Source organism: Crinia signifera, chromosome 6 (assembly GCF_055691185.1).
Source record: "Crinia signifera chromosome 6, ASM5569118v1, whole genome shotgun sequence".
Classification (NCBI taxonomy): domain Eukaryota; kingdom Metazoa; phylum Chordata; class Amphibia; order Anura; family Myobatrachidae; genus Crinia; species Crinia signifera.
Genome location: NC_139222.1, coordinates 242,650,058 through 242,664,858, shown reverse-complemented (window position 1 = coordinate 242,664,858; position 14,801 = coordinate 242,650,058). Strand labels below are relative to the sequence as shown.

The 14,801-nt window shown below is 43.8% G+C and overlaps 1 protein-coding gene and 1 long non-coding RNA gene across 2 annotated transcripts; one reads left to right on the top strand and one right to left on the bottom strand.

Moving 5' to 3' along the window:
* The first annotated feature begins 828 nt into the window (after nucleotides 1–828).
* LOC146009737 (olfactory receptor 6C3-like) lies at nucleotides 829–1,641 on the top strand. The gene has a single exon (XM_083150199.1). It carries the CDS (start codon nucleotides 829–831, stop codon nucleotides 1,639–1,641), a length of 813 nt encoding a protein of 270 aa, XP_083006325.1.
* Nucleotides 1,642–5,197: 3,556 nt separating this feature from the next.
* On the bottom strand, nucleotides 5,198–7,142 carry LOC146009127 (uncharacterized). The gene is made up of 3 exons (XR_014444613.1): nucleotides 6,472–7,142; nucleotides 5,779–5,853; nucleotides 5,198–5,285 (listed from the first exon to the last, which is right to left on the bottom strand). It is a non-coding gene; the product is annotated as an uncharacterized LOC146009127 (long non-coding RNA).
* Between the last annotated feature and the right edge of the window lie 7,659 nt (nucleotides 7,143–14,801).

Sequence of the window (14,801 nt, the reverse complement as noted above, 5' to 3'; positions counted from 1 at the left end):
TGGTGGAGACTGGATATTGCCTTAAACAGTCCCTCTGCTGTCTGAGAAGAGGAACATGGACATGTTGCACATTCTCCCCCAACAGCATGGGAACTTCTCTCTCCCTGCTGAAGATTGAGACCTTTCCCTTTGATAGACTCCTGTTTCCGGTTGCACTGATTGCTGTACGACGTTGGGGCAACACTGAACAGTGAGTGCATCTGCACCAGGTGGGGTGTATATGGAGAGGTGGGGGATTGCTGTGAAAGAGGGAGGGCCTACCTGCCTGGGGGGCCCTGTCGCTTAATCTGACCCTGATTCAGGAGCTTGGTTAAATTGGCATTTTAACACCACCACTAGAAACTTACTGCAGATACATTGTAATTAGAAATGGAGTCGATTTTGTCAGATTACTGCAGTCCCCTCTTCTTATACCCTTTAGATTATAGCTTTTGTGATATTTTTTGCTAAATACCATGAAAAAAATGGTATGCCCCATAATGTACCAGTGGACCAGAGCTAAAATGTCAGCTGGTCTGTGCAATCCTTCACCACAGAGAGAAATTACTTCCTGTTTTGCCTCATTTATTTAAAAAAAAACTAGAGTTTCATTTTGCATTACTTTAGTAAAAGCATCTCTGGGCAGCTGAAGGTTAAAATGTTGAAAACACAAAATAACACTGATCCCCAAATCCAGCATTCGCCCATATCTGCCCTTCATAAGCACAAACCAAATTGTTTAAAATGTAAAGAAAAGGAAATAGTTATTTTGCAGATTTTACTCTTTGATAGTGAAATGCGATAATAATATAATAGTAATCTTGTGTTGTTTTTTTTTATTATACAGAAATGCTTTTAACAGAACCATTTAATACAACAGAATTCACATTTGAAGACTTGACTGATGATATGAAACTTCAATACTTTATGTTAATAATATTGTTTATTTCATACCTTGTTGTTATTTCAGGAAATGTCACCATTATTGCTGTGATTTGGGCGGCTGCCCACTTGCACACTCCTATGTACATCTTCTTAATGAATCTCTCCATCATTGACATTGCGTCCACCTCAAATATTTTACCAAAACTGTTATATATGCTAATCACCAAGGATAATACAGTGTTATTCTGGGAATGTATAGCTCAGCTGTACTTATTTGTCTTACTGGGGTGCACTGAAGTTGTCCTGCTTACGGCTATGGCATATGACCGATATGTTGCCATCTGTCACCCCCTTAACTATGTAATTAAAATGAGTATAAGACACTATATCAGCCTTTTAGTTACAGCATGGACTGTTGGGTTTCTTAGCCCTATTGGACATACTGTCCTTATATCTAGGCTGTCTTTTTGTGCTTCTCATTCAATCAGCCATATCTTCTGTGACATTTCTCCTTTGCTGAAGATCTCCTGCAGTGATGTATCTGGAGTAGAAATCCTAAACTACATTGAAGTAACACTACTGGGATTTATTACATTTATTTTCACATTAATCTCATACATTTTCATCATTTCAGCAATCCTAAATATAAAATCTGCTAAAGGCCGATCTAAGGCCTCGTACACACCAGAACGATCACGATCGTGCGTCGATCGTGAACCGATTTGCTGTGAACTTCTCGGGAGCGCTCCCCCGGGCCCAGACTCACGATTTGCATAAGATGGTGTATTTTTTTACTTACGATCGTCAAACGATCGCGAGTCGTTTGCGATGGTCGTCCGACTGTCGTTTTGGTGCATCGTGTGTGCACAGTGACTGTCGTTTTTGAAATTAAAATAATGGGCAGGACTAGTTGTGGGGTACAAATAACAGCAGCCATTTTAGATCTGTGCATTTGTGCTTTGTGACTAGTGAGGCTTGGTGTATACCTGCTGAACGCTGTACATAGCTGTTTGCTCTGCTTTGTTTTTGCCTGGCATTACAAAGTGTGCTTTTCCTGTGTCCATTATGCAGTCTGCAGTGATGGATTCTTACCAGCAAGATTTTCTGCTTTCCTATGCTGTGCTCAGGGTGAGGCAGCTGAGGGCCCAGCGTAGAAGAGCTAGGTCATGCTGGACCAAGCAGTGGCTGCTGAGCCGTCAGGCTCGTTCTCACATGCCACTGCTCCTGGAAATTCGTGAGAATAATCCCAATGATTATAGGAATTTCTTACGTTTGGATGATGCCACCTTCCATGAGTTGCTGCGTCTCGTCACCCCCCACATCCAGAAGCAAGATACCAAGTATCGCATGGCTATACCTGCTGAGGAGCGGCTGGTGGTGACCCTGAGGTTTCTGGCTACAGGACGGTCTCTGGCTGACCTGAAGTTTGGATCCCTCATCTCCCCGCAAGCTTTGGGCCTTATCATCCCCGAGACCTGCAAAGCAATCGTGAAGGTACTGCAGCACGAGTATTGTAAGGTAAGGAAAAATACACCACACACTTGTAGTGAAAACATATAATGTTTTATTAAAATAAATCAAACTTTGACATCCACACATTTTTAGTTTTCCTTTTTTTTGGATTAAATACAAATGGTACAAAAATAGAACCCATTGATACGCATAACTGCAAACTGTTCCAAAGTGCAATAACATGTCCAAAAATATATAAAACATTTCACTTTTCTGCCTTGAGGTACGGAGCAGTAGAACACACAATGCTTGTGGCGCAGATAATCAAAGTACCTTCATGCACACGCGGTGCATAGTGCAGAAGCAGTGGTCCCGTCCCCATTGCTCCGCACCATGCGCCACGTGAGCATGGGCTTTATCTGCGCCACAAGCATCATGTGTCATACTGCTCCATGCATGTGCAAATGGCAAAAGTGTCATTTTAGAAACATTAGGTACGCATAATATAAAAATAGACCAAAGTGCTATAACAAGTCAAAAATTTTGTAACAAACTGAGCTTTAAAACCTACTGCCGCACTCACTAGAGGTACGGAGCAGTAGAACACACAGTGCTTGTGGCGCAGATAATCAAAGTACCTTCATGCACACGCGGTGCATAGTGCAGAAGCAGTGGTCCCGGCCCCATTGCTCCGCACCATGCGCCACGTGAGCATGGGCTTTATCTGCGCCACAAGCATCATGTGTCATACTGCTCCATGCATGTGCAAATGGCAAAAGTGTCATTTTAGAAACATTAGGTACGCATAATATAAAAATAGACCAAAGTGCTATAACAAGTCAAAAATTTTGTAACAAACTGAGCTTTAAAACCTACTGCCGCACTCACTAGAGGTACGGAGCAGTAGAACACACAGTGCTTGTGGCGCAGATAATCAAAGTACCTTCATGCACACGCGGTGCATAGTGCAGAAGCAGTGGTCCCGGCCCCATTGCTCCGCACCATGCGCCACGTGTGCATGGGCTTTATCTGCGCCTCATGCATCATGTTTCATACTGCTCCATACCAACAGGGCAAGAATTGGTTTTACAATTCGCGTAAAACCGGAGGGTCCTGCTCTCCTGTGAACTCAGGCAATAATGAGGTGTACAGGTGGGTATAGCGGGCTGGAGTTGAAGGTTGTGCGGAGGATGCTTGGACAGGTGGAGATTGATTTGACAAAGTGGAAGGGACTGGTAAGGGTGCTGGGGGAGTAGGCCCTGGTGGTTGTTGGCAAGGAAGAAGGCCAGCTATGTTGCATTCAAATGTAAGGCGTCTAAACGGCCAAAAAACAATAGCTCGCTGCTTATGCGTTCAAAGGCCATTTGCTGGGTTGGACTCAGCTGGCGTAAGCCGTCAGACAAATATTTCCCGAAAGCATCAAATCGGTCGGGAGGCCTACGTAGAACCTGTTCGGCCCGTATCAGTAATTCCTCCTCTGGGTTGTCTATTTTCTTTTCCTTGCGGCGCGATTTTTTACAGGCCTGTTGTGGCGGTGTGGGTGTAGTGGATATTCCTTGCGATGTTCCTGGAGACTCCGACAATCCAGACAGGTCCAGGGTCGGTGAATGTTCTGTCTCAGCACTGTGTTGCTGTGGAAACAAATACAAAGTTCAATTTATTAATCAAGTTTATTTATTATTTCTACAGTTCCCTACCAGCGTGAAGGATTGGCAAAACATCGCTGCAGAGTTTGAAGAGACATGGAATTTCCCAAATTGTGGAGGAGCCATTGATGGCAAACACGTCCGCATCAACCAGCCTGCACAGAGTGGTTCCTACTACTTCAATTACAAGGGATACTTTAGTATCGTTCTAATGGCTGTGGTTAATGCGAACTACGAGTTCATCTTCCTGGATGTTGGCAGGAATGGGCGTGCTTCGGATGGTGGAACTTTGAAGGATACCAAGTTCTACCAGAGGCTCACCTCCAACACTCTTCACTTGCCGTCGGTCCAGGAAACCAAACATGGGCTCAATTTTGTGTTCGTGGCAGACGAGGCATTTGCCCTTCATGAGCACATCATGAAGCCATATGCCAAAAGGGGCCTGGACCACGACAAAAGAATTTTCAACTACAGGCTTTCCAGGGCACGGCGGCTTGTGGAGAGTGCGTTTGGTATCCTGGCAAGCCGTTTCCGCATTTTCCATACTGCCATCAACCTGAGGGTGGACAAAATAGACTGGGTCGTCATGGCGTGCTGTGTCCTGCACAATTTACTGCGCCGCAAGGAAAGACCACAAAGGCCTACAGGACAAGCACCACCAGAGGTCCCAGAGGAGCCAAAGGAGGTAGTGCAGATATCCTCTGTGGAAACGCCGGCGCAACAGTATAGGGGGACTACACGCGCCATGCAGGTTAGAGACCAGTACAAGGACTATTTTAATGGAGTGGGTGCTGTCCATTGGCAGGAGAACCACATTTAAGACATGTGTGGACTGAACCTATTCTCCGGGCCCAAAAAAATAATGAGGAAGGACATGTGTCAATACCGGGTCTGTACTTACCGACAATGGTTGGGAACTTTCATCCACAGTCTGCAACACCTCATCCCCCTCACTCTCCACCATGAGGTACAGTCCGGTCCTCTGTGCCTCCTGACTCAGGGTGAAGGTTAAGAGATTGTAGTACCACAAGGAGGTCTCATACACGTCGCCGGCTCCGGCACCAGATCTCTTGGTGGTCTGCATTTTCTTATGCTCTTTTAGGAACACAGTGCGGAGATTTTGGATTTTTTTCCGCACCCACTCCGCATTGGCTTCAGGGTGATATGAACGGCTGAAATTGGCCAACTCATCCAGGGCATTTGCTCTTTTTATTTTGTTACTGTAGTCTTTGGACTTCGTCTTCCAAAGACATTCGTACTCCCTGTATTTGTCGATAAATGCTTCGACGAAGTCACGCTCCTTTGCCAGAGCCTGAGACATGTCTATAAGAAAATAGATAAAAAAAATTATTAAATGATTATAGTTTATATATTGTTAAGACACTTCTTTTATTTCAGGTTCACTTTTGTTAATATCACAATAAAGTTTTAAGTTTCACCAACCAGTTTCCTTTTTATTGTAAACAAGGTGATAGTGTACACAGCTTCATCTATTCCAGTGTTGGCCAACCTTGACACTCCTGCTTTAGTTGAACTACACATTCCAGCATGACCTGCTGTGGTTTTGCTATTTACCATTTACACACACAGATATATCACTGCACTGCATTGGTGGGCATCAAATGCACTGGGGGGAATTGGTGCGCAGCTAATGCATTGGTGGGCAGCTAATGAATTGGTGGGCATTGGCGGGCAGCTAATGCATTGGTGGGCAGCTAATGCATTGGTGGGCAGTGGTGGACAGCTAATGCATTGGTGGGCAGCTAATGCATTGGTGGGCAGCTAATGCATTGGTGGGTAGGGAAGGTCCAAATACCTGTCTTCAATTTGGCTGTGCTCCAGGATCCTCCGTCACTGCTATCCTGTACCATCGACGAGTCTCACAAAATGCCTGCGGAGGGAGTGACACACACAGATATATCACTGCACTGCATTGGTGGGCATCAAATGCACTGGGGGGTAATTGGTGCGCAGCTAATGCATTGGTGGGCAGCTAATGAATTGGTGGGCATTGGTGGGCAGCTAATGCATTGGTGGCCAGCGGTGGGCAGCTAATGCATTGGTGGCCAGCGGTGGGCAGCTAATGCATTGGTGGCCAGCGGTGGGCAGCTAATGCATTGGTGGCCAGCGGTGGGCAGCTAATGCATTGGTGGCCAGCGGTGGGCAGCTAATGCATTGGTGGCCAGCGGTGGGCAGCTAATGCATTGGTGGGCAGCTAATGCATTGGTGGGCAGCGGTGGGCAGCTAATGCATTGGTGGCCAGCGGTGGGCAGCTAATGCATTGGTGGGCAGCGGTGGGCAGCTAATGCATTGGTGGGCAGCGGTGGGCAGCTAATGCATTGGTGGGCAGCGGTGGGCAGCTAATGCATTGGTGGGCAGCTAATGCATTGGTGGCCAGCGGTGGGCAGCTAATGCATTGGTGGGCAGCGGTGGGCAGCTAATGCATTGGTGGGCAGCTAATGCATTGGTGGGCAGCTAATGCATTGGTGGGTAGGGAAGGTCCAAATACCTGTCTTCAATTTGGCTGTGCTCCAGGATCCTCCGTCACTGCTATCCTGTACCATCCACGAGTCTCACAAAATGGCTGCGGAGGGAGTGACCAGGAAATGAGTATAAACAAGCAGGATCTGACGACGGTCTGACGAGGCAAGTGCACACGATCATCTCGCAATCTGCATACAATCAGCCCCCAATCTGAGGTCGGATTGACAGATCTTTACTGCAGTAGGTAGGATCTTCAATCCGACCTACGACCGGCGGGTACGCGCATCGGATCGGAATTGTGGGCTTAAAACAAAAGATTTTGCACCAATCTATAGCAAACGCTCGTACGACCCATCGAAATCGGAGGTTTTTATGCCAAATCGTCCTGGTGTGTACGGCCCCTAAAGCTTTTTCTACCTGCTCCTCCCACCTGACCTGCATTGCTCTATTTTATGGAACCATAATGACTTTGCACTTGCAGCCCACATCCAGCTTCTCCTCCAAACAGAACAAGTGGTTTTCTCTTGTCTATGCTGTTTTGGTGCCAATGTTAAATCCTTTCATTTACAGTCTAAAGAACAATGACATCAAAAAAGTTTTGTTGAAATTGAAGAAGTGAGACTTCAATTTAATACATGATTTGTTGCTAGATAGATCCTCACCAACCCCCTCTCGCAAATCTAAACATTGTGACGGCTTACATTTACTACTTTCCAACCACAACCTCATAGACTCTTGGAGAATACGCAACCACAACAGTAAAAGCTTTACTTATTATTCACAAGTTCACAAAGTAGTCTCAAGGATTGATTATATTTTGACAGATGAGTCTCTCTTACAGAGACTTCACTCTGCCAAGATAGAAAACAGCCTATACTTCTAAGTCTTGACGCCGAGAAGGCATTTTGACAAAAATGCTTGGGAACATCTTTATGGTGTGTTGGAACAGAGAGCATTCGGTCCCTGCTTCATAAATATAATTACATTTTTTAATAATAATCCCACAACTAAATTTATAATTAGTAATCTCCTTGGTGACTCAGTTTCCCTCCACAGAGGTACAAGACAGGGATGCCCATTATCATCCCTGTTATTTAATTTGTCTCTTGATCCACTTATCCTCATTCTGGATACTTACCGCCCCTTTCAGGGCATCCCAATAGGCAACAAAACAATTAAACTTCTGGCATTCGCAGATGATTTATTATTATTTTTCTCAAACCCGAAAAACAGCTTACAGTCAGTTTTGTCCAAAATTTCGCAATTCGGTGAAACTTCAGGTTTTTCAATTAACTTTCATTAATCAGTGGCTATGTCCCTCTCAAACACCACATGTCCAGGATGGGCACACAGCCTCAACTTGACATGGGCCTTAACTAGTATAACATACCTAGGACTACACCTCCCGAAGAACTTAACATTATTATATGATCTTAATATCTCAAAAACCATAGAAAAACGCTCATCAAAATTAAATAATTGGCAACACCTAATGTTATCTTTTTCGGGATGAGCCCACTTAATTAAATTAATAACCTTCCCCAAATGACTCTACAGGTGCCCATACACGTACCAATTACCCGGTACTTTTTGTGCTAAAATAGCATAGCATCGCATGCACAACGCATGCACAACGATGCTATTTTAGCACAAAAAGTACCGGGTAATCAGTACGTGTATGGGCACCTTACCCTTTACAAACAGTGCCTGTAGTATTAACAACTTCAACTTAACGCCATCTTCCGCAAATTTATATGGTCAAATAAAAAAACTAAAATAAGTCTTAAAATTCTCCAAAATAGAACTTCAGGTGGCGGTTTTCTCACATTGCACTCTACAACCAAGCTGCTATTTGCAGGTCTTTTAGAGATAGGATCATATCGTTCAACACATTTGCAGACTCAGAGCTTCAGCAACAGCTTACATCCAACCTTCACTTAATTTCATTCTTCCACTTGCCTAAAAAATAAATCCCTTCCCCGCTTCTTGAAAATCCTCTTCTATCTTCCACAGAAATTGTGTGGTTTAGGGTACTTAAATGCTTAAAACTAAACCAAATGCAATCTCTATTTTCACCCCTTTGACTAAAGCAGGTCTGGGCAATTGCGGCCCTCAAGATGTTGATGAACTACACATCCCAGGATGCTTTGCATTAGTTTTGCTATGTGGCCATGCTGAAACTGATGCAAGGCATGTGTAGTTCATCAACATCTGGAGGGCCGCAATTGCCCAGCCCTGGACTAAAGCCACAATTCCAAAATTGTGGCGATTCTAACTTTCCCTTTCGTACATGGTCAAAACAGGGCATTTCCTCTATCAGACAGCTGATTGATTTGCAAACATACAAACCGTATTCCATATCTCAAATTGAACAGCTCTTCGATTTTACATCAAATAACCCATTCGTATTACTCCAAGCACAACACTATGCTAATCAGGTCATTAAAAACAGACTTTTCTAACCCAATGGATTCAATCCTTCTCCTTCCTAACCACCCCCCCCCCCCCAAAAAAAAAAAAAAAAAAACCTCTCTCTCTTTTACTCATACACTCCTCTGAATTTTCTCCTAAATTCCATACAGGAATCACCACCTGGAAATCGCAATACCCACAATTACAATATAGGACTTGATAGAATCATTAACATTTTCCCTGAAAACTATTCCAGCTACATCGTTCAGAGAAATGACTTATAAAATATTTTACATAGGCAACATCCAGATTTTGGAGCATTTTGGTTCTCCTACCCGCAATATTTTAAATAGAAACAGTGCAGTACTGCATTATTATAGGATACACATGGAGGGCCCCACCGGTATTATGCGGGACCCCAAGTACTGTAGTATTATAGGATACCCATGGTGGAACCTAACTGGTATTACTGTATGTGGGACCCCAAGTACTGTATTATTATAGGATACACATGGTGGAACCCCACTGGTATTCTGTGGGACCCCAAGTACTGTATTATTAAAGGATACACATGGAGGGCCACACTGGTATTATGTGGGACCCCAAGTACTGTATTATTATAGGATACACATTGTGGTAACCCACTTGTATTATGCGGGACCCCATGTACTGTATTATTATTGGATACACATGGCAGGCACCCAGGTACTGTATACTGTACTGTAATACAGTAAACTTTGAGTGAACACAGGAATTAAAGGATACACTTGGCGTTACTACTGTATACACTTGTACTGCAGTCACCACCTTATTAACACTTTATTCTGGTACACTATATCCTCACATTACAGTACTTACAGCGCTTGATGGCCTGAAGTCTGTCAGGATCTGTCCTGACCAAGTCACTCCAACATAGAAACATAGAAACATAGAATTTGACGGCAGATAAGAACCACTTGGCCCATCTTGTCTGCCCCTTTTTTAAACATGTTACCTCAAACCATATTTGATCCTTATTTTTTTTAAGGATATCAATATGCCTATCCCAAGCATGTTTAAATTGTACTACTGTATTTGCCTCTACCACCTCTGATGGGAGGCTATTCCACTTATCTACTACTCTTTCTGTGAAGTAATTCTTTCTCAAATTTCCCCTGAATCTTCCTCCCTCTAGTTTCAGGGCATGTCCTCGTGTTCTGCTGCTCCTCTTCCTGTGAAGAATGTCTCCCACCTGTACCTTGTTAAAACCCTTGATATATTTGAAAGTTTCTATCATGTCCCCCCTTTCCCTTCTCTGCTCTAAAGTATACATATTAAGATCTTTTAGTCTTTCCTGGTACGTTTTGTAATGTAGGCCATGCACCATTTTAGTTGCCCTTCTTTTTACAGTCTCTAATGTATTTATGGTACTTATGTAATATCTGGGCTCCCGTTTTTCTTATGAGACCGCATCCCCTCGCAGGGCTCGCTGCGCTCGCCACGCTTCGGGCGCGGTGGCTCGCTGCGCTCGCCACACTATATAAAATCAACTCCATGCGTAGTTGGATAGTAGGGGTATGAAAAAATGGGGTGCATTTAACATGGGAGCCCAGATAATACATAAGTACCGTATTTATATCTTTCTGAAGATATGACCTCCAGAACTGAACACAATACTCTAGATGAGGTTGTACCAATGACCTATACAGTGGCATTATTACTTCTTTCTTTCTACTGCTGATACCTCTCCCTATGCAACCAAGCATCTGACTTGCCTTCTTCATTGCTTTGTTACATTGCCTACCTGCCTTTAAGTCCCCTGAAATAGTGACACCTAGATCCCTCTCTTCCTCAGTAGTTTCCATTATAGTGCCATTTATACTATATTTAGTCTTTGGATTTTTGCAACCCAAGTGCATGATTTTGCATTTTTTGGCATTAAACTGTAGTTGCCATGCTCTTGACCATTCCTCTAATCTACCTAGATCATCAATCATTTGTTTGACCCCTCCTGGTGTGTCTACCCTGTTGCATACCTTTGTGTCATCTGCAAAAAGGCACATTTTACCCTCAATTCCATTTGCAATATCACCAATAAAGATATTAAAAAGCACTGGTCCAAGTACAGATCCCTGGGGTACTCCACTTGTAACCTTTCCCTCCTTTGACTGTACTCCATTTACTACAACTCTCTGTTTTCTGTCCTGCAACCATGCTCTTATCCATTCAACTATCTTAGAATCCAATCCCAAGCTTTCAAGTTTATTTAACAGTCTGCGATGTGGGACAGTGTCAAAAGCCTTACTAAAGTCTAGATAAGCTACATCTACAGCCCCACCTTGATCTATTACTTTAGTCACCCTTTTAGTATCCTTGGATGTATCCCATCTGGCCCCATTGATTTATCCACTTTCAGTTTTGAGAGTTCTGTGAGGACTTTCTCCTCTGTAAATGTACTTGTTTCTCCCTCAGTTTTCTGACTATACTTGCAACTTAATTGTGGCCCCTTCCCCTCTCTTTCAGCAGTGAATACTGAGCAGAAATAATTATTAATATTATCTGCTATTACATTGTCCCCCTCAAGAAAACTTCCACTCTCTGTCTTTAGTCTTATTATTCCACTTTTTGTTTTTCTCCTTTCACTTATATACCTAAAAAAGTTTTCCCCCCTTTACCCACTGATTGGGCCATTTTCTCTTCAGCCTGTGCTTTTGCACATCTGATTACCTTCTTAGCCTCCTTCTGTCTAACAAGATACACCTCTTTGTCCTCATTCTTCTGCGTCTTCTTAAATTTCTTAAAGGCCAACTTTTTTGCTTTCACAATACTTGCTACTTCTTTTGCAAACCACAATGGCTTCCTTTTTCGTGTGTTTTTCCTAACTCTTTTGACACAAAGTTCTGTTGCTTTTAGAATTGCACTTTTTAATTTTTCCCACTTATCCTGCACTCCTTCCAAGTTCCTCCACTCTACCAAAGAATCCCTTACAGAGTTTCCCATCTCTACAAAATCAGCCTTCCTAAAATCTAACACCTTTGTTTTTGTGTGCGATGAGTCAGTCTCTGTCTTTATTTTGTACCATACTGCTTGATAGTCACTGGATCCCAGGTTTTCACCCACATTTATGTCAGATATTCTGTCACCATTTGTAAGTATTAAGTCTAATATTGCGTCCTTACGAGTGGGCTCCCTCACCAATTGCTGGAGGGATGCTCCTTGCAACGGCGCTCTAGGGAGCAGACAGACCGCTTACGGCCAATGTCTGCCAGAATGGCCCTTCAGGTCTTTCTGTATGCCCGCAACTTATCCTTATTGCTGGAGAGAGCAATGTCTCGACAGCGCACCAGGTGCCTAAGTTCCTGGGTACTGTATGGGCCTTCTCTGGGCTGCGCATTGTACAGCATACAGTAGAGTACAGTAGTCTCAAAATGGCGGAGCGGGCGTCCTAGTCACACGCTGTGTTCGACACATGACTTTCATCATGCGTCCCAAAACTTTATATGAAAGAGTTTTAAGATACTGACTCGCTATGAGAACTATTCTAGTTACAGTATGTAAGCTGTTAGTTTGTGTGTACAATCCTATGGCATGCAACTTTTATAAATAAAGCTTGTATCCCTAACCTTTATCTTCCATAATAATAAAAAATAATAATACTGTGTCTACTGTACCACAGCACACATGAGTCGCATGAGCGTCTGAGACGTGAGTTGCATGAGCGAGCGTCTGAGACGTGAGTCGCATGAGCGAGACGTCACCCGCCATAGCTCCGACACGCTGAAACCAGCAAACAGCGCATTGCCGCTGTATCGCTTGTCTGCACACGGGAGCTCCAATAACAGACTCCAGGTACTTGAGATAGTGTTAGCACAGTACAGGTCAACCTCTGGGACATTCTTAAACACCTCAAAGGGGCTGTAAAACATTAACGCCATTTTTTATTTTTTATTATTTTTTATTATTTTTTATTATTTTTTATTATTTTTTATTTTTATATTTATTATTATTTTCATTTATTTATTTTTATCTTTATTGTATTTTATTTCCATTTCTATCTCTACTATCTTGTTCCTCAAACCTATCTCGACCATCCCCCCCCCTCTCCGTGCCTCCCCATTATCCCCCAATCAAGCGCCGGTCTATTTCTTGCCCCTCCTTAAGCAAATCCCTATACTATCATTGACCACAGGACCTGGCAGCTCCAACATAAGAGCAATAACTGTTTTGTAGAAGCAATTCCTACATATTCCGTTTACAGTCTCCAGCATGTAGAGCTGCACATCTATCCACTACACTATGCAACAGAGTCATGTATACAATCTGTAGAGTGCTGATATAATCAGTGGCATGCGTAGCCCTATTGGCGAGACCCGAGCATCTGAGATGGTCCCTTCGTGGATTAGTGCTGCAGGAGATGTTGTAAAGTAATGTACTGTATTTTAGGTCGAGTTGACCCCCTCCACCCCTGGGAGAAGGGGAGGAGGCGGTTGACTTCAGCTGCATACACATTACTCCCTGGAAGAGACAATAATGCAATGGTACTGTAGCCAAATCAAGTCCTTTTACTCTACAGTACCAACACTTCATGTTTTCTAGAACACCTACAGTAGCTGGGGCACAGGTGTACTCGTTACTGACTGACACATTAGAAATGATACACAGGTGGAGCTAATTACTTCACTTACAGTATGATTCTGTGAGGAGACCTGTAAAACATTAACTGTTTTATTTGTCTAGTTTTGTTAAAACTGTTACATTTAATGGTCTAGTTTTATTAAATATCCCTTTCCAAAATATTCGAATAAAAGAAAAATTTGACACCGTAATAGAACACAGGTCTCCTGCATGTAGAGCCGTGCAGCTATCCACTACACTATGCAACACAGTGATGTCTACGGTCTGTAGAGTGCTGATATAATCAGTGGCATCCGTAGCCCTATTGGCGGTACTTGTGAGTTATCCGGGCTGCCGATTTTTTGATTGTATGCCTTAAGTTAAGGCATACAATCAGATGCGATGCGATGCGATGCGATGACCCGATTTTTCCATAGGAATCAATGTTAAAATTGACTGAGTCCATTTTAACATGGAATTCAATGGGAAAAAGGGGTCCTTTTCATACCCCTACTATCCAAGTGGGCATGGAGTTGGATATAAACCTGTGGCGAGCGTAGCGAGCCACCGAGCCCGAAGCGTGGCGAGCGAAGCGAGCCCCGCGAGGGGACGGTATTCTGTGTCCCCTCGCGGGGCTCGCTTCGCTCGCCACGCTTCGGGCTCGGTGGCTCGCTACGCTCGCCACAGGTTTATATCCAACTCCATGCCCACTTGGATAGTAGGGGTATGAAAAGGACCCCTTTTTCCCATTGAATTCCATGTTAAAATGGACTCAGTCCATTTTAACATTGATTCCTATGGAAAAATCGGGTCATCGCATCGCATCGCATCGCATCCGATGGTCGCATGCGATGCGATGCGATGTGCCCGATCCGACCCGATTTAGAAATAAATCGGCAGCCCGGATAACTCACAAGTACCCTATTGGCAAAACCCAAGTCGTGGCAGTGTCTGAGATGGACCCTTCGTGGCTGCAGGAGATGTTTTAAAGTAATCTACTGTTTTTCAGGTCAAGTCGACACCCTCCACCCCTGGGGGTAGGGGAGGTGGCGGTTGACTTCAGCTGCATACACATTATGCACAGTAACAACAGTTCAAAATATTCAGCATCGGCTACGTGAACGTGAAGGTAAATATTTGTATAGGATCATTACACTACACAGCCCATTCGCTCAAATCGATGTTCACGAGCGTCTCATTTTGCATGAGCGTCTCATTTCGTACGAGCATCTCATACTGTAAGCGCGCTCCGTACGGCGAATGGCGGGATTCCATTGGCACATTACAGTATATCACTCCGACGCTAGCTTGGTGGAGCATTAGCCACCCAGTGGTGGCAGATTGTATTGC